The 24,584-nt window shown below is 32.6% G+C and overlaps 3 protein-coding genes across 3 annotated transcripts; 1 reads left to right on the top strand and 2 right to left on the bottom strand.

Moving 5' to 3' along the window:
- Positions 1 to 3,348: 3,348 nt before the first annotated feature.
- Positions 3,349 to 4,649, bottom strand: LOC108214195 (homeobox-leucine zipper protein ATHB-12). The gene is made up of 2 exons (XM_017386044.2): positions 4,182 to 4,649; positions 3,349 to 4,034 (listed from the first exon to the last, which is right to left on the bottom strand). Exons 1-2 carry the CDS (start codon positions 4,503 to 4,505, stop codon positions 3,681 to 3,683), a joined length of 678 nt encoding a protein of 225 aa, XP_017241533.1. The 5' UTR covers positions 4,506 to 4,649; the 3' UTR covers positions 3,349 to 3,680.
- Positions 4,650 to 10,327: 5,678 nt separating this feature from the next.
- On the top strand, positions 10,328 to 11,151 carry LOC108198723 (auxin-responsive protein SAUR32). Its single transcript, XM_017366502.2, has 2 exons — positions 10,328 to 10,514; positions 10,664 to 11,151. Exon 2 carries the CDS (start codon positions 10,682 to 10,684, stop codon positions 10,970 to 10,972), a length of 291 nt encoding a protein of 96 aa, XP_017221991.1. The 5' UTR covers positions 10,328 to 10,514; positions 10,664 to 10,681; the 3' UTR covers positions 10,973 to 11,151.
- Positions 11,152 to 13,766: 2,615 nt separating this feature from the next.
- On the bottom strand, positions 13,767 to 22,968 carry LOC108205306 (CDPK-related kinase 3). Its single transcript, XM_017375218.2, has 11 exons — positions 22,296 to 22,968; positions 20,137 to 20,267; positions 19,697 to 19,738; positions 19,511 to 19,619; positions 19,321 to 19,399; positions 17,648 to 17,944; positions 17,114 to 17,223; positions 15,358 to 15,465; positions 14,966 to 15,028; positions 14,404 to 14,571; positions 13,767 to 14,300 (listed from the first exon to the last, which is right to left on the bottom strand). The coding sequence occupies exons 1-11, from the start codon at positions 22,815 to 22,817 to the stop codon at positions 14,166 to 14,168; spliced, it is 1,764 nt and encodes a 587-aa protein (XP_017230707.1). The 5' UTR covers positions 22,818 to 22,968; the 3' UTR covers positions 13,767 to 14,165.
- Positions 22,969 to 24,584: the final 1,616 nt, after the last annotated feature.

The raw sequence follows: 24,584 nt of genomic DNA, 5'->3' as shown, positions 1-24,584 counted from the left end.
TATATGAGATATATAAACAAAATGAGGGTTGTGAAGAAAATAACTAGATTTAAGACATTTCATTTTTCCAAGTACTTCTATTCATTTCAAGGAACGAAGCACGGGTGAGTTTTGCACTTGGAACCATTTTAACTTTAGTAATTCTGCCCATTATAGTAGTTGGATTTAGCCAAACAAACATACTAATCCAATTCTTAAATTGTTTTACCGAAAATTTGGTATGTTAATACTAAACTTGGTAGCAGCCTAATCCAGCGAGAGGTGGTGGATTGGGGAAAGCGAGAGTCCATGATATTGGTCAAAGAGATACTCTTTTCTGCTGGGAAAGATGGGTTTTGTGAAGAGGTTTTTGACGATAGAAGAACTTGCTCAAGTACTTGGATGGTAAGGTCACCTGTGAACAGGGCCGTGCCTGAGATTTGAAGGGCCCTGTGCAAAATATAAAAAATGTGCCCTAATAGTCTAAAAATATATGAGTACATGCAATAATAAATATTGACACAAAACTGTAAAAATCATATTACAATTAAAGTGCATAAAATATTTTTTTTCATATTATAAAAATTAACTGAAAATTATAAAGAAATAAAACAAGTACATAGATAAAATTATCTGAAAATTGTTTTTCTAGCATTTTTTTAAGCAAACCCACTAATAATATTTTTATAGTCTACATTTTACAACAAATTATTTTTATAGTCTACATTTTATATTTAGATTACTTGTTTCATATTTGATATATATATATATATATATATATATATATATATATATGCATGTATAAATTAAAAATGAATATAAATTAAAATAAATTAGTTACTAAAGATTGAATCATTATTTTAATGATATAATTACTGCATATGGTCATCAAGAAAGAAAAAAATAGTATAAGTAGTTAAATTAATTAATTTTAATGAAGTTATTGAAGTTAATAGTTAAATTAGAATTTTATCTAACTGTGACAATTTTCAATACAATTATTTTTCAATACAAGTATTTATTTTTATTAACATGATTATGATATAATTAATATTTTTTAGAATTTATATAACTTATTCAAGATAACATTTAAAAATTATTGAAGTGTATAATACTTTTCAATTTTTTTTCATTTACAATTTTTTAATCTTAAAAATAAAATTTACTTTTTTTGCTATTTTTTTCATTTTAACTATACATACATATATATACACCTACATAAAAATTGTGCCCCTGATATTTGAGGGCCCTGTTCCGTTGAACAACCTGCACACCCTCAGGCCCGGCTCTGCCTGTGAAGTTCCTAAAAGGACTAGCTGATGTTAACTACCAAATTGAGGTGGTGTTTGGCTACGGCTTTTAAGCCGACTTCTGGGCTTATAAGTTGGAAGCACTTATTTCGTACTGTTTGTGTAATAAGTCAAGAAGCACTTATAAAAAGCTAGGAATGCTAGCTTTTGTTTCAGGACTTCTGCTTATTTGCCAAACACTTTAATCACTTATAAGTCTTGTCTGGCTTCTAACTTCTACTCCACTTATTTATTTTAAGCAAGAAGCACTTATTTTAAGCTCAGCCAAACGGCCCCTGAATATAGTTATTGGGAATTCAGGTTCCACTTGAAAACTAGAAACTTGATACATTGACTAGATGGAGGTGTACTATCTTAGCTTCACAAAAACTCTAGAAGCTCCGCAAACACTATGAAATCGGTGTTTGGGTAAGTTAACTATTAGAGACGATACAATATCATGAGAAAACATGGCTTAAAGGGCAAGTATTAAAGATTTAATGATATAAAATTATAAATTGCGATTAATTTCCTATATAAACGGGTTATGTAGGCACTTCACGGGGGTGTTTCAATATCCTCGTGATCTATTTTATACTCAAATCTCATCGTACAAAATTTGCATCCACTCATTTTTTTTCCAAATCCTTCCTTCTACACTCTATTATTTCCTTTTATTTTCACTCTTTTCATTCCATTCATCCCGACCAAACACAACATTAGTTATTAGATATTGGCCCTGTTTGGAAATTAGCGGTTAGCGGATCGAATTAGCTATTTTGACCAGATAATTGAATTAGATGTTTTGAGTAGCGGATTGAATTAGTTGTTTCTCGTAAAACTGTTTGGTAAATAGCTGATTGATTAGTTTTTTCTGACACAAACCAGAACCGCTAATCCAAAAAGCTCTTCAAAGTAGCTTTTTCAAAATTAGTTTTTTGCATCCAAACCTTTATTTCAATCTGCTAACTACCAAACACTAATATTAGCTAATTTTAGTGGTCAAACCTCTAAAACACCTCAAACCTCTAGTTTTGCCCCAAACCTCTAACTTTCAAACTTTCAAACAGGACCATTAGCTTTAAACTAGCTTCCGGTGAACCAGTTGAATTTCAGTCCACAGCACAGGCTTGGCAAGCTTGGTGACTTCATAATTGTAACTTTGGATCTTCGTTTATTTGTAACTTTTTCATGTAGTAATTTTCTGGGGCGTCTGTATTCGTATAGCCTGTCCTGTAACAGGTAGTAAATATGGTTTGTGTAATATTATGAACCAGTCTACAAATTAAAGCGAATATAGCAGTTTAGAATTGAACAATATAGTAGTATATCTTTAGCAAGGATAAAATTAGAGCACAGACTGGCCAAGAGTATGCATATAGTTGTGAAAAACTAATCATTGAATTAGACAATATTAGCAGAAACATAGAACAATAGTAGCAGGAACATAGAACACACCTTTGTAACCTGCAGAAATATACACCCTGAAAAGAAAATTTTGAAGTTCTGAAAACACATGAGCCAAAATTCAAACAAGGTGTAAGGTTCTCAGTTCTCACTTGTAGAAGCTGAATATAATGAATATCATATGATTCTTATATATTGCGAATAGTAATGAAAGTATTTGAAAATTTTGCTGTTCCCTTTGCTTAAGTATCCGAAAAATTTGTTCGATGTTCAAAAATCAGAAGTTTAATTTGCAAAGAAAACAGAATTGTAACTGTGTAAGTTCCTTATATTGACAAAGAAGAAAGGTTAAATGTGAACTTAATTAAAAAATCAGAAAAAGTTTACTCAGAAACAAGAGCAAGTAATAAAAAGCAGGGACGAAGAAGGACCCTGTAATGGTATTCCCAAGACTTTCTGCAGTTTCCGGTCAACTCAGGATTGGCAATGAGACTATGCCTGAATTCTAGCCATTACAGTGTTCTCAATATCTGTAGGCAAAATAAAACGGATGGAGTAATATTATAGATTTTAATTAACCTGGGTAGACGTTTGATGCATAGCCTTAGTTCAAAAATCATCACAAAAATATGCATAAAGACTCAGGTTTAACTGGTTTGGAGAACAAATAATGTATCAGTACAGAATATAGTGCATCTTCCAATAGACCAAAACATGCTACCGTGCAATACTGAGAAGATTATTTCCATACATTTCTTCTACAGTTCACGCTGTTTTTTTGCTTCTTTTTTTTTTTTTTTTTTTTTTCTAACTGTGCTAGCAAAGTAAGGCTGGATGTTCCAAAATGAATACTGAATTGGTTCCCAGAAACCACACGACAATTTTTAATTAGTTCCCTTTCTCATATATAAGTACAGGAGCACCCCTCTAAAAAATTTCACCTAGGCATTTGGGAACTAGATTGGGACTGGTTTTGTGAGCTCTAGCATCCTCTAATTTATTTGTTTAGGCCCAGAAATCCCACCACTGAGAGTCACTACTACTAGGCTGATCAAAGATAACACTGGATTCAAGATTTTCCCAATCTTCAGTTGATGTCAACGAACCGTCTCCAAGGTCCACTTCCACCATGTTGAGACGTTCAGTTTCCTCCTCATCCAACTTAAAATACTCTGCCTTCATAATGTTATAATCATCTGAAAGGAGTCCTAGGCCATGTTCTGATCCACAGGATAACAAGTCAGGCTGCATCTGGCACTCGTTGTCATCGTCGTCATCTGACTTGCCAATGGAAATATTTTTGTACATCTCTTGTCTCTCCTCTCCCGATTTTCCTACCATATCATGTAGCTTCTGGAACTGCAAAATTTAATAACTAGTTAGTTTTTGAGTTTATGATCAGGTTCTTCACCTTGATTTGTATTATGTTCAATTGTGAGCTTATGACTACTGGAATCCACATAAAAAATTGGCTTGAAGAATTTAATAAAACAGGGATAAATTTACCTGCAAGACTAAAGATTGCTTCTCTTTTTTCAGTATGTCAAACTGAGTAGCAAGATTGTCGTATTTAGCCTGCAACACACTGTACTCTTTCTCCAGCTGCTTCGACTTGTATCGAGCTCTCTTATTCTGAAACCATATTGCAACCTGTCGCGGATGCAACCCAAGTTCTTTTGCAACCTGCAACTTTTTTCTTGGTTCAAGTTTGGTGTCACACTCGAATATGGTTTCCAGTGATTTTATTTGATCATCAGTGAACCTCCTCTTACTGTTACTCTTCTTTCGTGACAGTGTTTCATAAGTGTCGTAGCACTCGGGGTCTGCCATCACTGCGGCTCAGAGGAAAATCAGTTGAACAGGAAGAATGTTTTGGAATTGTTTGTTTGGGGAGTTCAGAAGATGTTCATGAAGCACTTGTTTTTATATGTGATGAGCAATGGAGGGGTGGGGTCTGATATATTAAGTTTTTCTGCTGCTGCCTTGTGAACATTGGCCACTTATATAAAACTAGGCTAAGTTTATTTTTCTTTCTTTCACATTGACTTGATTTCTTTGTTATTCATTGTGGAAATTTCGAAGAAAAGCTAAAGTCCCCGAATGATCATCATTTGAAACAAATACTCCCTCTGTCTTCAATGTAGTTTACGTTGGCTATTTGCACGTATTTTTAATCTCTCATAAGGTATAGTTTTATAATCTTTTTTCAAAAGTTTTTTTAATAAAAATTTATATATTAAATTTTTATTCAAAGCAAAAAAATTTTAAAAATATATTATGAAACTATACTTTGAATAAGGGTTGAAAAACGTGACAAAAAGTAACATAAAAAAATCAGGGGACAGGGAGTATTTTTGAAAGCTTTTCATTTCATATGCACCTATATTGTTGTTTTTTTAATCTCTGGTTATTATGTACAATTTTTTTATCTTGCTCTGGAATAATAGGAATTAGAGACGTATCTATGAATCTCGTAATTGTTTATTCCACCCAAGATATGTCGGTATCAAATGCTTGTGCCGGAGATTGGAATGCTTGTATCTTCAAGATTTTAACTATATTGTGTTAAAATTGTGACTTATCATTAATTAACGAGAGATTTTGTGCGATAATCTGGCAACTTAAAATATTTTTTGGATTATTTTGATTTTCTTTTTGACAAAATTTATTAATAATTTTTATGTAATTAAAAATATAATAATAATAATAATAATAAAAGTGATTTATGAATAATTTTTATCAAAAATTATTTAAAAAGTTAAATCAATAAAAAATATATTTCAAACAAATTTCTGAATTTTAAATCATTTTCTGATTTATTTGTTACTTTAAATGAATATGTTACCATCCACCGGAACATGCTTCAAGTGAGATTATACGACACGCTATTGTATTTTTAAATTCAAACATGGTGAGTGATACCGTTTAATAGTTAATGTACACTAGAGCTCCCAAATGCTATTAAAAGTGATTATTCGAACTTTAAAATACAAATTCGATTTATACTAGGATTTGCTTATTTCAAAATATTGATTAATATTATAATTATAATATATTTGTGGACTTATATTAATGGAAGTATTAAATATTTGTTAACAATAACATTAACATATTTGGTAAATTAATAAAACCGCTAACAAACGAATTTCGCAAGTAATATTTACTGTAGCTTATAACGTCGTATTAAACCTAAATCAGTATATCATGTTCCATATTTTTAAAAATAAATTTTTTTGATAGAAATGAGATAAAAAAAATTTAGTTAGATCTAAAATCTGCAGTTTCGAATAGTAGATTTTACACGAAAACTCTTTTTTTAGAAGATGCATGTCTTTTCATGTTTAGAGAAAACGGTTTTTGAGATTTGTGGATCTATCATATATTTTAGATAATTTTAAATTAAAATTTAAAATAATATCTATATATTTAATTAATATATTTCAACAACACTTTTTCTAAATGACCCAAAATTGCATAGTTAAATATTAACTCAAAATGGGTCATGCAATAATAAAGTCCTACTAACGAGACAAGAAACATCTATCAAATTTGACACGTAAGCTAATAGGAGTCCGACAGATGGCTATTGAGTCGTTAAATTTCTATTGGGTGTGATATGATAGCTGGCAAACCATTTGGGCCCAGCTACAAATAAAATTTGGTTTGGAATATATTATTAGACAGCTGTCCTCTATTATTTTAATACATTTTTAAACTTCTAGTACACCACTTCTATTTACGGTGTACATGTGATTCATGGTCTAAATTAAAAGTATCGGATTGAATGTATTGTTTCATGGGGTGACCCATCGTTGTAGCATGGTAGGTAAGTCTAATCCTTTGGACATCAGAATCCAATATTAGAACTTAAGAGCATCTTCAAGGGGCTCTCTAAATGAGCTCTTAACTTCAAATTTAAAGAGCAATGCAAGAATTAGAGCTCCAATGGGCTACTAGAAGCTCTTTAAAAAGTTAAGAGCTTAACATCTCTCCTCTCTTTTAAAGAGCATGTAAGAGCTCTTAACTTTTTTTTCATGAATATAATATTGGTTTCCCTCCAACTTTACTCCCAACAATTCTCTCTTTTTACTTTTCTCTCTCTTTTATATGAATAAAATATGAATAAGGAGCAAGTATAAAAAAGAGCATTGGAGTTGAAATCTTTTTCAACGTCTTAACTCACTAGGAGCCAAATATTATATTATATTTTGAAGAGTGACTTAAGAGCACCATTGGAGATGCTCTAAATGAGTAGGATTTTCATCTCTCATATTTTGATTCTTGTCCAGGATCATTTGATTTAATTTATATTTTTTATCGTACTTTTTGTTTTTGATTTTAAAAAATTAATGAAGACATTATAAAAGATGTTCTGAGACATTATTAGACTTGCTTTTGATAATTTCAATGACTTGTGTTGGCTTGGAATACATCTGTTTCGAAGTTGGCTTGGATTCGAGGTCATGTGGAGTAAATATTTGTCCACTTTTGATTTCCAATAAAAATACATTGATATTATTCCAAAATTATTTTTTTGAAAGTTGTATAACAATTAATGATGATTGGATAAAAGTTTACATTTGTGCATTTATCAAGGGTATAAGTGACAAAATTTTATCTAATTAATATTTCTTTTATATGCGTAATTTTTTTAAAAGAGACTTGTTTTGTATGACGTGGGGAGTAAATAATAACCAATCAAAATGAGTTGAACACATGAAATTCGGTACTTATCATTTGCTCATGGGCATAAAAACCGTTTACTTAATAGTTAATTTATATGTTTCATTTTGTGAAAAAGCGCACATACTAAAGAATAGTGAGTTCAATAAATTTATTGTTTGAATATCTCTGATTAATGTTTTGAAAAAGATGAAATATCCTAATTAATGTCTTGAAAATGATGAGTTCAATTAAATTTTAAATAAGTCTAAGTCTTGAAAATAGATTTAAAATTTATCATTGAATTTGTTTTGAAATTATAAATAACATTTAAATAAAGGTAAAATTTATTTTAAAAATGGATAGGTAAAAACGGACTTGAGGGAGTAATTGTTTGTATCCAGTAAGGTCATGATTATGTTCATAGTGAAATTTCTGAGTATCTACTATAAAATAATTCAATCTAATTTTATCCTTCCGAAATCGTTTACCAATTCGTATGTGTGGAGTATTGGTTAACAAGTAAGAGCATCCAGAGTCTTTTAGTTGCTCCTAAATATAATATAAACAATATGATTCTTAGCAATTTGATAAAATTAAGAGTGTAAACTATAACAATACTCTCTATAACTCTTATTTATTTCATATTTTATTTCTATTGGCTCCCCTATAACAAAGTTAAGTAGAGGTGAATTGGAAGAAAGGAATTCTTTTGTGAAAAATAAGTTAAGAGCTATATGGTAGCTCTTAGAGCAAGTCCAATGCTAGATGCTATATATCTATTGCTATTGCTATAATATAGCATCAAAAAATGTTTTTTGGTGCTAAAATAAAACTTGCACTCCAATGCTAAGTTCCATAACTAGTTTCAAATTTAACCAACTCATTAACTTTTACCTAACTTCTATAAATAAAATATAGAACCAAGGATGTGGCAACATGGATGGATCCATCCTTGGTTTCAAATATAGAACCAAGGATGCATCTATGCATGGATGCATCCAAATATAGCGCCTTATTGGAGTTGAGTTTTTTTACTTTTGATGCTATAATATAGCAATAGAACCAAGTATAGCATTGCATTGGAGTTGCTCTTGAAACTTTGAAGAGAGACGAGAGAGAAATAAAAGGCTCTTAGCCACTAACAGTTTTTTTTTCTTATCCTCCTCAAATTTCAAGTTAGGAGCCTAAATGAAGAGCATCTCCAAGAGACTCTTTATTTAGGCTCCTAACTTGAGATTTGAGGAGGGAGAGGAAAAATGTTGCTCCAAGAGACTCTTAGTGGCTCTTCAAATCACTAAGAGCCTCTTGTTTCTCTCTCCTCTCTACTCAAAGTTAAGAGCCATCACATTGCTCTTAACTTATTTTTTCAAAATAAAAAAATCTTTCTCTCCAATTCACTTCCACATTTCCCTCTCTTTTGTTATAGTGAAGCCTAATATATGAATAAAATATGAAATAGAGAAGAGATGTAGAGAGTATTGTTGAAGCTTACACTCTTAAGTTTGTCATAAATTACTAAAAGCCACATTTTTTATATTATATTTAGGATCCAACAATGAGGCTCTTGGAGTTGGAGATGCTCTAATATGCTAGCTTCCTCGGCTCTGTCCTTTCTATTCTTTTATGTTACTCCCTCTAGTCTTTATTATAAGCCACTTAGATTTTTGCACACAATTCTATGTACTTTGACGACCTACTTATAATTATTTTTTTTGAAATTTTCATTTTCTAAATTAAAATATGAGACATATATTTTTATTTCGAAAAAGAAAATTTTGAAAAAAATTATATTAAGTAGGTGGTCAAAGCACATAGAATTGTGTGCGAAAATTCCAAATGACTTTTTTTGTTAAGCAAAGTCCAAATAACTTATAACAAGGAACAGAGGGAGTAGATGTATTTCAAGATTTGTATGAAATATAATTTTTACAAAATTCTTTTCAACTTTTTTCTTGAACAAAAATTTGAAATTATAAATTTATAAAAAGAATATTTTAAAAAACAAATATTAAATTATATTAAATGTAAATTTCAAAATAGATATTCTTATATAGTAATTTAATAAAATATTTCAAAATATTTTAATATTTTAAAGTAAATTACAAAAATATTTATAGTCTCACCCGGGAGTCGAACTCCTGACCTCCCGAAGAGGGTATAAGAGCTCAACCACCGCATCAACACATTTGTTATGTGTTGGCAATGTGTTGCAAACTTGCATAGACACAACCCAAGCATGCTATTGGCTAGGGGTGTACACGGGTTGATGAAACCGATCAACCCAACCCAAACCGATCATATTTCACCCGATTCAACCCGAATTTTTTTAACCCGATACGTAATTGGGTTGAAAAAGTATTAACCCGATTTAATTGGGTTGGACACGGGTTTCAGTTTTTGTAAACCGATCCAACCCAACCCGATTGAAAAGTATGAAAACATATAAAATTTATCCAACCCATCATATATTAGTCCAGTCTATTTAGTTTATTGTATTTGTGTGCTCTTTAAATTCAATTTAATAATTTTTGTTTGCTACTTAAATATATATGAGATTAAATGTATGAATGAGAATATGAGATTAAATTTATTATTATGCTTGTTTAAGAGCACACAAACATGAATACTATGTTCGTTTGCTACTTAAATGTATTTGTGGTCTTAAACTTATCAATTTAAATATCAAACAAATATAAATGTTTGTGTTACAAATTTATACGATCCAACGAAACCAAACCAATCCAATCCGATCCAAACCGAAATATTACAAATTGGTTTGGGTTGCAAATTTATACAGTTCAGATTGGGTTGAAATTTTGAAAACCCGAATTAATTGGGTTGGGTTGACAAATTCCATTAACCCGTCCAACCCGAACGGGCCGAACCGTGTACACCCGTGCTATTGGCTGTCGTTTTACGTTTGTCACCCCCATAGCTTGCTATATTTTCTCACTTGTCCAGGTGTCTATCACTGCGCCACTCATATCCCACGTGTCTTTCCCTTTCCTAGCCCAGGTACTTTTAACATTGCCACTCAACACCTCTCTCGAAATTCTCCAGATAATAATCATATTCAAGAATTCATATGGGCCGGTAAATATATATCTTGTATTTACTTGCCAACATCCCTAAAAGCCAGAGGAAGCGGTAGAGGCTGGAGGGGACTGAAGTGAGGTACATATACACATATTTACACAATATTTTTCGGATTTTCGAAAAAAAGATTTACACAATATTTTTCGGTAAACCACTAATTTATTGTTTTCTGCTTGTACTTGTTCGTGTTTATATCTTGTTCTGTAATTGCTGTATTTTTATTCTAGATAAAGAAGAGGAGAAGGATGGTGGGTAAGGCGAAGAAGGATCAAATACCAAGAGGGTGCTTGGCAGTGAAAGTAGGGCAGACACCACAGGAACAAGAGAGATTTGTGGTGCCAGTGGTGTACTTCAACCACCCTTTGTTCATGCAGCTGTTAAAGGAGGCTGAAAAAGAATATGGATTTCATCACAAGGGTCCGATCACCATTCCTTGTAAAATTCAACAGTTTCGAAACGTTAAGGGGATTATCGACCGCGAGCTCCACCACCACCACAGCCATGTGGTCGGCTGTTTTAGGGTGGGAAAGATGTAGTTACATTAGATTTTAGGACTAATTCCTCATGTCTTTTAGGTTTTTGCTTTTAAGTTTTGATGAGAATCGGTTGAGGTATTGAATGTTTCTTCTCGATGATGATGAAAAATGTAGGATGTGATGAAATATCTGGTTGGAATCTGGAATTAATGACAAAGGATCACATTTTATGAGGTGCAGCACACTCGTTATATTGTTACAGGAATATAAATTTAAATGTATGTAGTATAGTAGTGGACGTGGAATGTTTGAGGTGCAAAAATAATGTATGAAAATATCTTTTTTTTTACACTTCAAATCACGTATAATAAGTCAACGCGATATTAATAGATATTTTTTTACACTTCAAATCACGTATAATAAGTCAAAGCGACACTGAGACAGAGGGTGTATTCAAGTTCTTACAAATAAATTGATACTCCATCCATCATATTTTAGTTGTCCGTTTTATAAAAATAATTGTCCAGTTCATATTTGGAATTTCAAAGAACCTTTTTAAAAAAAATTCTTATATATCCACTCTAAGTTTCAATATTTGATTTTATATATCCACTCTATGTTCTCTATTCATGTTTTTATAAAATTTGATCGTTTTATATGATTCTCTCTCATTTTAATTGTATTTTCTATCTTATTTTAATTATATTTATATTTTGGTTTCTACATAAATATCCAAGTCTAAAATTTTTTCTTACAAAAATATTACATTCTTTTCAAATATTTTACGAAAATACCAAAAATTAAAAAATATTTACAAAAATACTGTATGCAACAAGTTGCAACCGTGCTTGCAACTAGATGCAACCATACTTACAACCCGTGCGGGATCAATTAATTAAAGATGCATCTAGTTGTAGATCGTATTTTCGTAAATATTTTCTAAAAAAATTAGTATTTTTGCAAATATTTTCAAAAGATGGTAAAATCGCAAAAAATCTTAGAAAAAGTGCTATTTTTGGTAAATTCCATAAATTTTTTACACATATTTTGAACTATTAAAAAAATTACATTTAAATATATAATTTCTTTTTTTTCAAAATAATTCTTTTTAATAAAATAATTACATTTAAATATATAATTTCTGACTTATTCGCAGTGTCGAATGATTGCAACAAATACAGAGAGCTATCATTATAATTTAGTATAAAAAAAAAAACGACCTTTTATGTTAAAATGGAATCATATTTTCAATTGTGGGTTCCTTGTTCTAAATTTTACCATATTCACGGACCCCATTATTTTAAATACAAAATTATTTCTTTTATTTAATACCTTAACAAGATATAGAAGAATAAATATTAGCTTTAATTCATGATAAACCAATATAATAAGATTAAAGCACACCATGCTTGTACTGCCAGTTTCCGGCCTATTTTGACGAAGGGGAGCCTGTTCCATTGTAGGCCTCCATTGTAGGCCGTGTTTGTTTTCTAGGGAATGCTTGGATTAATTTAAAAAGAGTGATTTTTTTATTATTTTTTTGACGAAAAGCGAAAAATTTAACAAATAATTAAAATCCAGCCGAAACAAATCCTCGAACTGTCAATTACATCCTAATTAAGAAACCAAAAAAAAATAACAAAAACTAAACATATAGCCGGTTTGTTTTCAGATCGCTTAACAAATAGAATATTTAAATTCTTTAAACTAAAATGTATTCCAATCAAATCTCGAACTATCCAACCTACATCAGTTGTGGACATAGTAGTATCGCAATCGACCTTCACATAAGCAGCAGCATCTGTATCCCAAAGTTCAGATCAGCTACATCAACTGATATTGGATCAACAAAAAATCCCAGAACATGAATAATTTTATGTCGTGAAAGGTGAGCTCTTGCGATATTCACCACCGTGCCATATTTGATACAAGCCTTACGCGTCACCCAAAATATCATGTAACCCCTTCTTAGAAACGTTACCAAGACCCATAACAGAACACACAGAAACATCAAAACAAACACAAACGTCCCAAAAAGATAGGCACGACCTTGATGACAAGGTACTCAACAAGAACTCACCCAAAAGGATTAGATCTTAATTTTATTGATAAAACTGATAAATAGGAGAGAAGATATAAGAGCGAAAATGATTAAATCAGTAGAGGGGATGAAGGATGAAAGAGCGGAGAAGTTTAAAGAAGTGGAGTAGAAGTGAGAAGTATATAAATTAATAAAGTGTTTGGAAAAGAAGTAGAAGCTTAAGGGAGAAGTATTCTCAACTTTTTAAAAATATTTTTACTTATTTACACAAACGGGTCAAAAAAAAGTAGAAGCCAGGAAGAGCTTCTGCTAACCAAACAGGCACTTAGTCTCTGCTTGTCTACAAAATGTGTTTTAGGAAAAAAGAGTACACCGCATAAGATCTTCCTTCGTGTTATTATATACAGATAAGATGTGAATGAAGACCCAAATCCACTCATAAGATGGTGATCAACCTAAACAGCAGGAGTTTTTTGGCCGACAGGAGGGAGGAGACTATGTGACCTAAAGTCGTAGGAGGCGTTTGGATGATAGGCGAGTATGGAATCTAAAATGAGAATGAGAGGTAAGAAAATGGAGATGTAACCTTCGAAGATTTTTTAACTCCCAACTACTTGCCTACAGCATGACATGAAAGGAGAACCCTCGATCCAGAAATAATAATAATAAAAATTGTAAATTGCATACAATTCCTTCCTCACCACGATAAATCACTTTTACTTCTACCGCAAAATAATCATGACTTCAAAAAATGGGAGAAACTTTTACCTCTCATTAATGGTTCACACCAGTAACTTTCAGGTAAAACAGACCTTCAAGAAATATCAAATCTCTATTTTTATTGTTTTGAATCCATTAACTGCACAAGAGTTTTAAGGCACTTGAAATAGTCCGTGCCAGAAAAATCCTTCTATGTCAGATTCAAACACAACGGCCGGACCAGATTTTAAGACCAGAATGTTCTACAAACAAACTTTTACAAGGTTTAGAGCTTCAAGCTCAAACCTGAACGAATTTCTGCAATATGGAAAGGACTTGGACAACAAGGAAAATTTCTGCCAATTTAAATTGCCTAGACGGAATCCCCGTTGACTACTATATTTCATTTGTACACAATTTTTGTCTCCCGCCTCTAAAGGGTAAAGACCTACCTTCAAATCCTTTGAATGCCATAATAATCAATTGCTATCCTTTGCCAAATTCTAGAAAAAGCTACTGATGTCTTGTATTTGAACTGCGAAGAGTCACGCCATGCAAAAATCTGGTATAGCCAAGCAAAGTGAGCTTCCCATCTCCTCTGATCCACTCTTTAAGAGCAGACTGAGCTGTAGGAGGAACATTCAGCTCCTGCATACGAGTATGACAATATAAAAAAAAATGAAAAATGATAAAGAACTATGAATATATTAGAATATAATGGAAAGAATCTCATGTCTTGATTTTTACATACCCGTACTAATTCCTCCACTGAGATTGCACGGTTACCCTCCTGTTCAAAATGCTCAAATGCTGTAGATGCGATATGCTGCCACTCTTCGCGAGCTTCAAGTTGGTATGTGCTGATTGCAGCAGCACAGAATTCCTCGAAGTCCATCTTCCGATAAGAAAGAGGTGCCATCTAAAACAGTAGAACAACAATTTATTTTCTACCTTCATAATGAATAGGACTGAGGATGCATTTACAGTTATTTTAAAAACAAAATAAACTACCCACTAATAAACATTTCATAAGCTCGGGATGGACCTCCATAATACAAACCATGTAAGAATCCAACTTTTATTCAGGTTCACTAGATCAACTGATAAAGTAATTGGGACAAAGTTGGTTACTAATTTCAGTGTCATGAAAGTGTCTTTCAATCTTGGTAACTTATTATGCTAGACTCTAACTTTGGAATGGGGGTATCCCTGTCAGGACGGGACAAATATATACACACTAAAAGCAAACAATATAAATGCACACATAAAATCATGGATCATGTACACTACATCTGGTAATTTAGACCCCTTACCGAATTAAGAATATCAGGAACCCGTGATTCCTTCATTGCATCAGTCGCATTTCGTAGGAGAGCCTGATAATACAATATCAATATAAATCATCCTATAGTGAGTCAGCAGCTTAAATGAAAAAGCAATCAATATATATCACACTTTATGTTTCTGATTATCAATCCCTTTTACCTTTTTAAGTATTTTTAACGTGCATAAAGTACTAACAAGTTTAATTTTTATGGGGAAAAATAGTTTTGAGTTATTTTCTTCGATAAAAGAATCACAAAAATTAGTAGTCTATACATGCAGAGAGTCAGTTTGACTATTAATCAGGGAAAAGGGAGTGAGACATCATATACATCTTGCACATCAGAAAGAAGATAACAAGAGACAGGATACAAATGCTTACTGTTCGGAAGTTATCAAGGGAAACACGGCCATCTTTATTAGGTTCCATGAGCATAAATTGAGCTCTAAGGTAAATCAAATCATCCTCAGTCAATGCTTTTGATAAAGCCTGTATTTAATATAACAAAGAAGAAAAATGAAACTCAAATCAGCTTGAACTTTATGAGGACCAGACTAAATGTTACTTGTTATGTGCACTACACTGATTTAAGCAAATATATAAGAAACAATAAAATATGAGTCCACTGACCACCTGAATTTTGCTTAAACCCTTAGGTGCTTACATTACTCCATGGCTTAATTTGGTGATGAGTTTATGATCACCTATACATATTCTAGGCTACATCCTCACCAATCAGTGAGGCTTTCGGTTTTATGGAGTTCTAAAATGTTATTGAGCCTTGTTTTCTTTTCTTTCTTTCTTTTTAAAAAAAAATAAAATTTGCAGCATATTTGGGACTAGTGCACTAGGTTCTCTACACACTATGCTTCTGACACCTAAATTCGTCTAGTTCCTGAGCCTTACGCTTTTTTTCCTTCCTTTATTGAGTTTTTCAGCATATTTAGGACTACTGCATTGGGTTATCTACACACTATCCTTTTAACACCTAAATTTGTCAAGCTATTAAACCCCTGCTTCTCAGAAGTTGGTCATGCCATTTCCAGAACATCTTATTACTGCAATTCCACTTCCAGAATTGTCAAGTTCAAAACAATGAGCTAAATAGCCAGATGCAGTACATGATAGCTTTTTCATGTATCTGTGACTTTTTGCACATAAATTAATATATCTTTCCGATTATTAATTTTTTACTATTTTTTTCTGAATAAAAATATAAACTATATATTTTATTCACTAAAAGAAAATTCAACATATAATAATCAGAAGTATGTTTTTTATGCACCTTAAATTAAGTGCAAAAAGTCAAAGGGACATGTAAAAGAGGAGGGAGTATTATGTTTCTTGGACTCGATCAAGGAGTGTCTGTTACAGAATGCATCTGAGTATCAAACGTCACAACAAGCATCTGAGTTTCAAACAATCTTTAAATACTATTGACATGGAAACCTTTACATGTTTTGAACATGGCATAAGCATGGTTGTCACGTCAACAAATCGAGTCAAGTGAACAGAGGTCTAGCTTGTTGACTAGTTCCACATTCCCATATGTTAAACTAACTATACAAGTATATACACAACTTTACATGCATATATACATGTGTATCTGTTTTAATCAATTCAGTAATTTGCACACACACACATCAATTTTAACCCAAAGGTGAACAAAGCAAAAAGAAGAAACACTAAGATTGGCATGTTAAGTAGGTATTTCTTTATTTTTCTTTCATTTTATTCAATTTAGAACAGGTTTTGACAGGATTTTGGCACCAGTCAATACCTAGTCTCCCAAATCCGACTTTTTAACAGTTCTCAAGTCAATCCTCTGACACCAACTAGTCACGGCTAGTCGAGCAACGGGACATCAATGAGTATGAGTAAACAGAAAAATATTTTAAGGGACAAATAAATGATATAAACATACCAGAAGTTAAACATAATACTTTACATTAAATTGTATTTGAAATATATATATTAAACTATTAATGCAGATCCAAGCAAGCATTATGGTAAATCTAATCCATTGAAACTAATCTAAAAAAGTAAATTAGTTGGTTTTCCATCTATAGTTAACTACCGTAGCAAACATAGAACACGGATATGACTGGTGGAGAAAAGAAACAGAATATTTTAGTACCTTCAGTGCTGCACGTTTGAAAGGTGTCGCGTGAAGGTACGACTTTACCAATTTATACATTAATATATCTAGCGGTATAGGATGGCTTTCACTTCGCAACCATGGGTGAGCTGCAAAAAGAAAGTGCATTCAAAGGTACAGAGGTTATTATCATCATTAGTACATAAAATTTGAAGGGTTGCCAAGAAATTCTGCAAAAAAGGTAATAAATTATCATCCCTTTACATGCTTGTAACTAACAAATTTAAAACCACATCAAAGTATCAAACTACGGTTATAGAAAAGAAATGGTGTAGGCAGCAGGTCAAATATTGACAACTGTCTTTATATTAATGACCCGGTAGATATTACAAACATCAATCGTACGTGGAATTCATAGAAATAATACCTACGATAATACCTATCAATTTTTTGTAACTTTCTTTCCTTCTTCATAATTTTAGTCAGAAATGACTTGGCAAAAGTAACTGACCATATATAGGTGTATATGTCGACAGTACCACGAGAAATGCTGAAGGTAGTTTAACAACTTACTTAGAGCTTGTGCAGCAGTCATCCTTTTCCTGTAGTCTTTGTTCAGAAGCCTTTTTACAAAGTCTTTTGCTTCTGGTGATACAGAAGGCCAAGGCATATCATCAAAGTTGGGATCAGCTCTCAGTACAGCACGGAAAATTCCTGATTCTGTTCTTGCCCAGAATGGCCTGCTTCCACATAACAATATATAGGTAATGACACCAATACTCCAGATATCTGCTTCCACACTATATGACCTATGTAGGACTTCTGGTGCCACATAGTATGCACTTCCAACGATGTCATTGAGCCTTTCGTCTGCAGAAACATACAAGTGAAGAGATTTATAGTAGGTAATGGAGCATACTTATTTCCTTTAATATCTAGACTCTACAGTTTCTGGCAATACTCATATTAGATAGTACACGGCATGGGAGTGAGCAAGGTTGGTGTAAGATTGACTATGATCATTTGTGTTGCAACCACACACTATACATAGGCCAGATAAATACTGTATCGGCGTATTTGGTTTGATGAATCCAGACAGTATGTATAAAATTTTGTGTCATGCTTGCATACCAAGTACCCTCACACGGCTAGTTGGAAAATAAATAGGACAGTGACTTCACAGATTGCTATGCAGAAACATAAATTCTAATGTAAATTAAAAATACACAATCTACACTTTGGGAATAGTTTTAGTAGAGCTTGAAAGACAGTAATATCTGAGCCTAAAAAAAACCAACATTAAGGATAATTGTTTATAATTAAGTCTCGACCCTAATACTACAAATGTAGTTGAGAAAATAATGATATTTTCCTTATTATATTACAGATATGGAGAAAGCCACCATATTATAGATTCTGTTCTCCAGATTCAACATATCTAAATTGAATTTCTAGACTTATGAGAAGCTGCATATGATAATTTAATATTAATATTCTTTTCTTGCTGAAGACAGGATGTAAACTTACAACAAGTTATTTGTCATTATAGTAATATTGATTACTAACTACAATAATTTTATTTAAAAAAAAACACATCATCATTTTGAGACCATCCCAGTATGCCTGGCCCTGGTGAATTATCAAATTAAAAATGTTTTAAAAAAATCAGATTAAAAATATTTCATAACAAAAACACACATCCACAGAAACATGTTTTAAAATATTCACAATTGATGATAACAATAATATTCAGACAGTTCATACAAATTTATGTTACAGATTTACACATGGCGTAAGCGAATAAGCTCTATAAGTATTTTCAGTTTGTCCACCAAGTACATATAGTTCTTGAGCACAAGAATCGGAGATTAAATCAGTAGAAAGCTTTATAAGTGCTACTTATAATGCCTGGTGAGTCTCACATAAACTTTAGGGTTATAATGCTCCTAAATGATATAATAAAACAAAACATAAATGGAGTTGAGAAAATATACAATATAGAGCGTACTCAAAGGAGTCAGAACTGTAATTCCAAATACTAACCTCCCTTTAACATTATAAGAAAGGAAACTAGATCAATATTAATTATTGACGGGAATTTCATGAAAATTACTTTCATGCATGATTTTTATTGTTATTATACATATTGAAATTAGAAACAGTATCTCTGAAGAATAAGAAATAGACACCAGTCACCATCTATAAGATTATAAACAGTAAAAATCAGTGAACCTGCCATATTTTACCTGGTCTAATAAAATCAGAAAGACCAAAATCAATAAGCTTCATATCTGCATCTTCATTTCTTGAGCTAAATAGGAAATTCTGAAATGCCAGAACCGGAAAAAGATTTAAATTTAAATGTATTTAATAAAAAGTAGTTGCATCATCAAAGACCAATGAAACAAAGATATCAGCTTGGAGAACGTTAACCACCTCAGGCTTTAAGTCGCGGTGTACAACTCCTTGAAGATGACAGAAAGCAACCACACTCAAAATTTGAACAACAATAAGCTTTGCATCCTCTTCTGTATACTTGCCACCTCTGCTTAGTTAATATGCAATATAAGTACATCCACAAAGTTGTTGTAGTACAATAAAAGAAAAGAACTTTTATGTTACCGTGACAATATTCTGTCGAGCAGTTCTCCACCTTCACACAACCTGTATAATGGAAAAAGTTTAAACCTTTATTTAGAACTTAACATGGGAGGAATATACAATCACAGGGGTGCCTCGAAAACTTTCACTAAACCCTTTGATTGTTGGTTAACTCAATTAATGCCACCAACATACTTAAGTATAATTGAGATAGAGACAGGTTGAAATTGGTTTTCAATGCACTACTTGGTTTTTGACAAGTACAAGAAGCTACATAATTAATTGAAGCAGAAAAGATTTGCAAACCCAATAAAGGATATTTACGCATAACCGATAATATAATCAGACTGTCGGAGTAGAAAACGAAAAACAAGGCCAGATCAATTCGTAAAGTTTGTTCAGAGTCATCAACAATAATATATCGATAAAATGACTCATGCAAGAAATTACAAGAAACATACTCCATGACTATGTAAACATTGTTGGTATCCTCACAGGCATCATGATATTTGACCAAATTCTTATGCCCAGATAGAGCTTTCAATATTTTTACTTCTCTGCGTACATCTTCAATTGATATAGCTGTAGTCATCTGTAAAATAGAAGATTGTTAAGGTATGGACACAGCCTGGAATTTGATTAATACATGTTAACATATGGAATGAAAGGAGAAGAAGAATTATGCAAACAAGGAACACAGGTTCATATCATGGTCACTTGGCTGTAAAATATACCAATAAGTTCACGTACATGTATAGCAGTAATAATATATGTGTTTTTGGTGATCTAATAAACTTTATCACCTCAATTAATGCAGACCTACATATGGACATGCCACTTGAGCTTACAATCGTTGAACGAACAGTACGAGGCACAACCATAAGAAAGCGCAATGACAAAGAGTTCATTTACACATCTAGCAGGTTTATAGGTGAATTAGGTATATAACTAAGTGTTATAGATCATAAGGAAATACGGGGTCGAATCAAGGGCTGATGATTGCGAGCCATGAATGCCACAGAGTTATGCATGTATAGAATACAATTGTACTTGTACATGTATAGCAGTGATAGAATAAGTCTTTTGGCAATTCAATAAACTTTATCAGCTCAATTGGTGAAACCTACATATGAACATGCCTCTTGAGCTTACAATCGCTGAAAAATAGTTGGAGGCACTGGCAACCATAAGAAAGTGCAATGACAGTTCATTCATTCACATCAAGCAGTTTTGGAGGTGAATTAACCAAGTGTTAAATTACAGATCAAAATGTGGTGGAATGAAGGGCTGATGATGGCAAGCCATGAATGCCACGAAGTTATGCACATATAGAATTTAATGCTTGATCCAAAAAGGAGAAATAATATGCGCAAGTAAAACCGCTAACGTCAGTCCTCAAGTAGTTAAGTAATATTATGACTAAAGGTAAAAGATCTTTTCTTTTTATCAATATTTATATCAGAAGATTCTTTCTCACATTGATGGAACAAAGTTTCTCATCCACTTTCTATTTTAATAATCTTTATGATTCCAAAAGAAGTGCTGGAAAAACCCTACTAACATAAGCGACATGATTTAGACACGGCAGGTGGCGGAGCATTAATCTCTATAGAAGTAAATGTCCTTTTTCATCTTGCAAGTAAACAAAACGTGTCGCTAAAATACAAGTAGCACATTTGTAATTAATAGTAAAGAACATGTTAACCATTCATGTAAACACTTAACAACGAGCTCATTAGGTTTCATTCCCGCTTATTTCATGCAAACATTCTATACATTAAATCATTTCATGTTTGGCAAGTAGTTGTTAGCGGTTAGCGGAATGAATTAGGTATTTTGACTAGCGGATTGAATTAACTGTTTTGAATGAAATTGTTTGGTAAATAGCTATTGAATTAGCTTTTTGTATTTTAAGTAGAGACATGACAATCCTTTAATTTTAAAAACCTCCTAATAGCTTTTTGTATTTTAAGTAGAGACATGACAATCCTCTAATTTTAAAAACCTCCTAATAACTTTTTCAAAATCAGCTTATTGATTCCAAACCGCTATATCGATCCACTAACACCAAACAGTATTATTCGACGATACATCTAGTCAAACCCCTAATTTGGCCCCAACCTCTAATTTTTTCTCAAACCTCTAACTTCTTAACAGGGTCTTGATCTTTGCACAATACTCACCACTCATCCAACAAATCTTAATATAGAAAGGAATTCGGGTTCTGCATTGTAATTTATTAGTAAAATATACACAACTTAATCACATTCCATTCAACTGTGTTGGGCCTCGCATTACATAAATGAGATAGCTTGCAGGGCTTAAACTGTATAATTCTAACACTGAAAGCACCGAAAGCACATGAATATAACACAACTTTTCCCCCACAACCTATTTAAAAGAGTATAAGTTTTCGTACAAGGTTAGTTCTGTCCTAAACACAAACCAACTCTTCAACATACATAACACATTGGGCACATAACTGAAAAACGTAGAAACCGTAAAATTTACGGAAACAACCTCTCTACCCCTAGCCAACAATCAATGCAAGACATCTAAACCTCTGGTGTGATAAACAATAACAATCAAATTGAAAAAGAAAACAAAATGATGAATATACCTTTGATTTAGAAATGATCTTGACAGCGAGAGGATGATCTCTGAGATCACCTTTCTTCCCTTTAGCATGACAAGTATGACCAAAATGCCCCCTACCAATCTCCTTCCCCAATTCATACTTACCCCCGAAATTCTTATTAAACCCAAAATTCTTATCCAATTGCTGATCACTATCAGAAACCACCAATCCCCCATCTTCAGGAATTGGGCCTTCCTTGGGCTTCCCAAACCTCTTATCAATCAAAGCCTTGATATGCTTCGCCGGAGAGGGAGGAGGAAAGGGCCGTTTAAAAAACCTCCTAGGAGTTGATCTTGCAGGCGATGGAGAAACCCCAACAGGAAGTGGGCTTTGACCATCTTGGGGAAATGGGCTAGGCCAGAGATTGGTGTTGGATGATCTGGCCGGAGTTCTTGCCGGGGTGGGCTTGGAGGCGGAGGAAGGGAGGGGAGAGTGGGTTATAGTGGTGGCGTTGGCGTTTGTGGGGTCATCTGAAGGGATGGTCTTGCCGTAACACTGCCCCATTTGAGATTGAAATGAGCAGCAGCGACAGTAGCAGGAGGGAGCTTCTTGGTTTTCGTTTCTTGCGTTTCTCTGTGTGTGTGTGTGTTTAGGTGGGTTTAGTATAGAAGGAGTCAAACGGAGAGATGAAAGAAAGTCAACGGATTGGAGGGTCCGGATTATGACACGGTGGGAGATCGGAGGAGAGATCTACGAGGAGGGAGGAAACTGTAATAAATTTTTAAAAAAAATTTGTATTTTAAATATTATTTTTGGATCTAATAATACCCGTTTTTATATTTATACATATTTTATAATCTCATCAAGAATTAGAATTAATCGATTAAATTATTGGTTTTGTCGGAGATTTTTTCCGATAAATCAGTAATTTTCATTCAAATCAAATTAGTTTATCAAAAATAAATTTTTAAAAATTAGTTGATGATTAATCGAGAGACTGATACTTTGTAACAATACAATATCCTTTCATTTTTTTTTCAAAAATTTAATTATATTACTTTTTCTTCTAAGACTTAATATAACTTTTATATAACTTTTTTTCATAAATAATCAATAGTTTATATTTAGTTTTAAGTTCTCATATGACCTTTAAGAGTTTCCACATTGACTATTCATTAAAATAACAAATATGGTTCTTGTTAAAAACAAAATTATGCAATTCTTTCGATAAATATACATTTCAATATTCGCAAGTCGAATGTATCAAAGAGTAATGAGCGAAATAATATTTGAATATTCTCCACTAAAGAAATAGGGCAAGACTGACTGTGTCAAGAAAAAGAAATCAAAGCAAAATTAAAGTTGTAGTTTAATATAATTAAAATATGGTTACGTAAGGAGAATTAAGAAGCTCTGGTTGTAGTTTGTACTAGCCAACCACTCCATTGTTGGAGAGAGACTAATTTAGGGAAAATGTCGGCGGCAGATGAACCAAGTCCAGGCACTGACATTTAAATTATAAGAAACTTCTAAATCAACCTATAATCAAATAAGTATATTCGAATTCCACACCTTTGGTATGTGAATGCTTCTAATTTTAGGAGCTTTCGTTGATTTAAACACACACCTTCGTCTATATTCGTGTGTACATAAATTGTACATAAATTAGTGATCAAATACAAACCATTAAATGCGAATTTCAGTATAAATTACTAAATATAAATTTAAATATGAACCAATACTTTTAAAAGTATGGGGAGATTGTGTGGATTTGTGGACACTGAGAATGGACCCTAAAGTAGGCTTTAAAAAAGCCTAGGTGAGGACTAGTGGACGGGATGGGCCCTAATAGGAAGTGGTGGGGTAAAGTATTGACTCTTGAGTATGTCTAGAACCCCTGTGGATCCTGTCTGGAGCCGTAGTGAGGCTTTAATGAGTTCTAAGTGGATTTAGTGGAGTCAAGAGTGAGCCCGGGTGGGCGATGACATCTAGGGGTTGGGGATTAAACAACCGATGTTCAATGAGGATGGAAAGAAGATATGATGCATCAAGTTTGGAGATAGTATGGTAAAAACAAAATTTATGATCTAAGGACTGCCATATATCAAGAGCTAATGGAAATCACGACTTACATGATTCAGACTCTTGTAGTGCAGAGGGGAAGTTATTGTTAGATTTTATTGGTAGAGTTCATGGTCATCTGAAGATTGAAGATTGAACAAAGTCTCGTAACTGTACATATATGTTTTTAGTTATTTTCAAACTCTGGTTTCATATATTAGTTTTTAAAATGTAAATAAGAAACTTGTACATATTATTATATGCACAAGT

Source organism: Daucus carota, chromosome 1 (genome assembly GCF_001625215.2).
Source record: "Daucus carota subsp. sativus chromosome 1, DH1 v3.0, whole genome shotgun sequence".
NCBI classification, from domain to species: Eukaryota; Viridiplantae; Streptophyta; class Magnoliopsida; order Apiales; family Apiaceae; genus Daucus; species Daucus carota.
Note: the sequence above shows the minus strand (reverse complement) of the source record. Positions and strands in the feature narration are given on the sequence as shown.

Bases quoted from the DNA above. Each gene is read 5' to 3' on its own strand.
- LOC108214195 (XM_017386044.2), bottom strand. From the start codon at position 4,505: ATGGCAGACCCCGAGTGCTACGACACTTATGAAACACTGTCACGAAAG. The intron at 4,035-4,181 runs GTAAATTTATCC...TAAATTTTGCAG, and splicing joins AGCAATCTTTAGTCTTGCAG to TTCCAGAAGCTACATGATAT.
- LOC108198723 (XM_017366502.2), top strand. From the start codon at position 10,682: ATGGTGGGTAAGGCGAAGAAGGATCAAATACCAAGAGGGTGCTTGGCA.
- LOC108205306 (XM_017375218.2), bottom strand. From the start codon at position 22,817: ATGGGGCAGTGTTACGGCAAGACCATCCCTTCAGATGACCCCACAAAC. The intron at 19,400-19,510 runs GTGGTTAACGTT...CTGGCATTTCAG, and splicing joins ACCGCGACTTAAAGCCTGAG to AATTTCCTATTTAGCTCAAG. The intron at 17,945-19,320 runs GTAAAATATGGC...ATGTTTCTGCAG, and splicing joins TTCTGATTTTATTAGACCAG to ACGAAAGGCTCAATGACATC.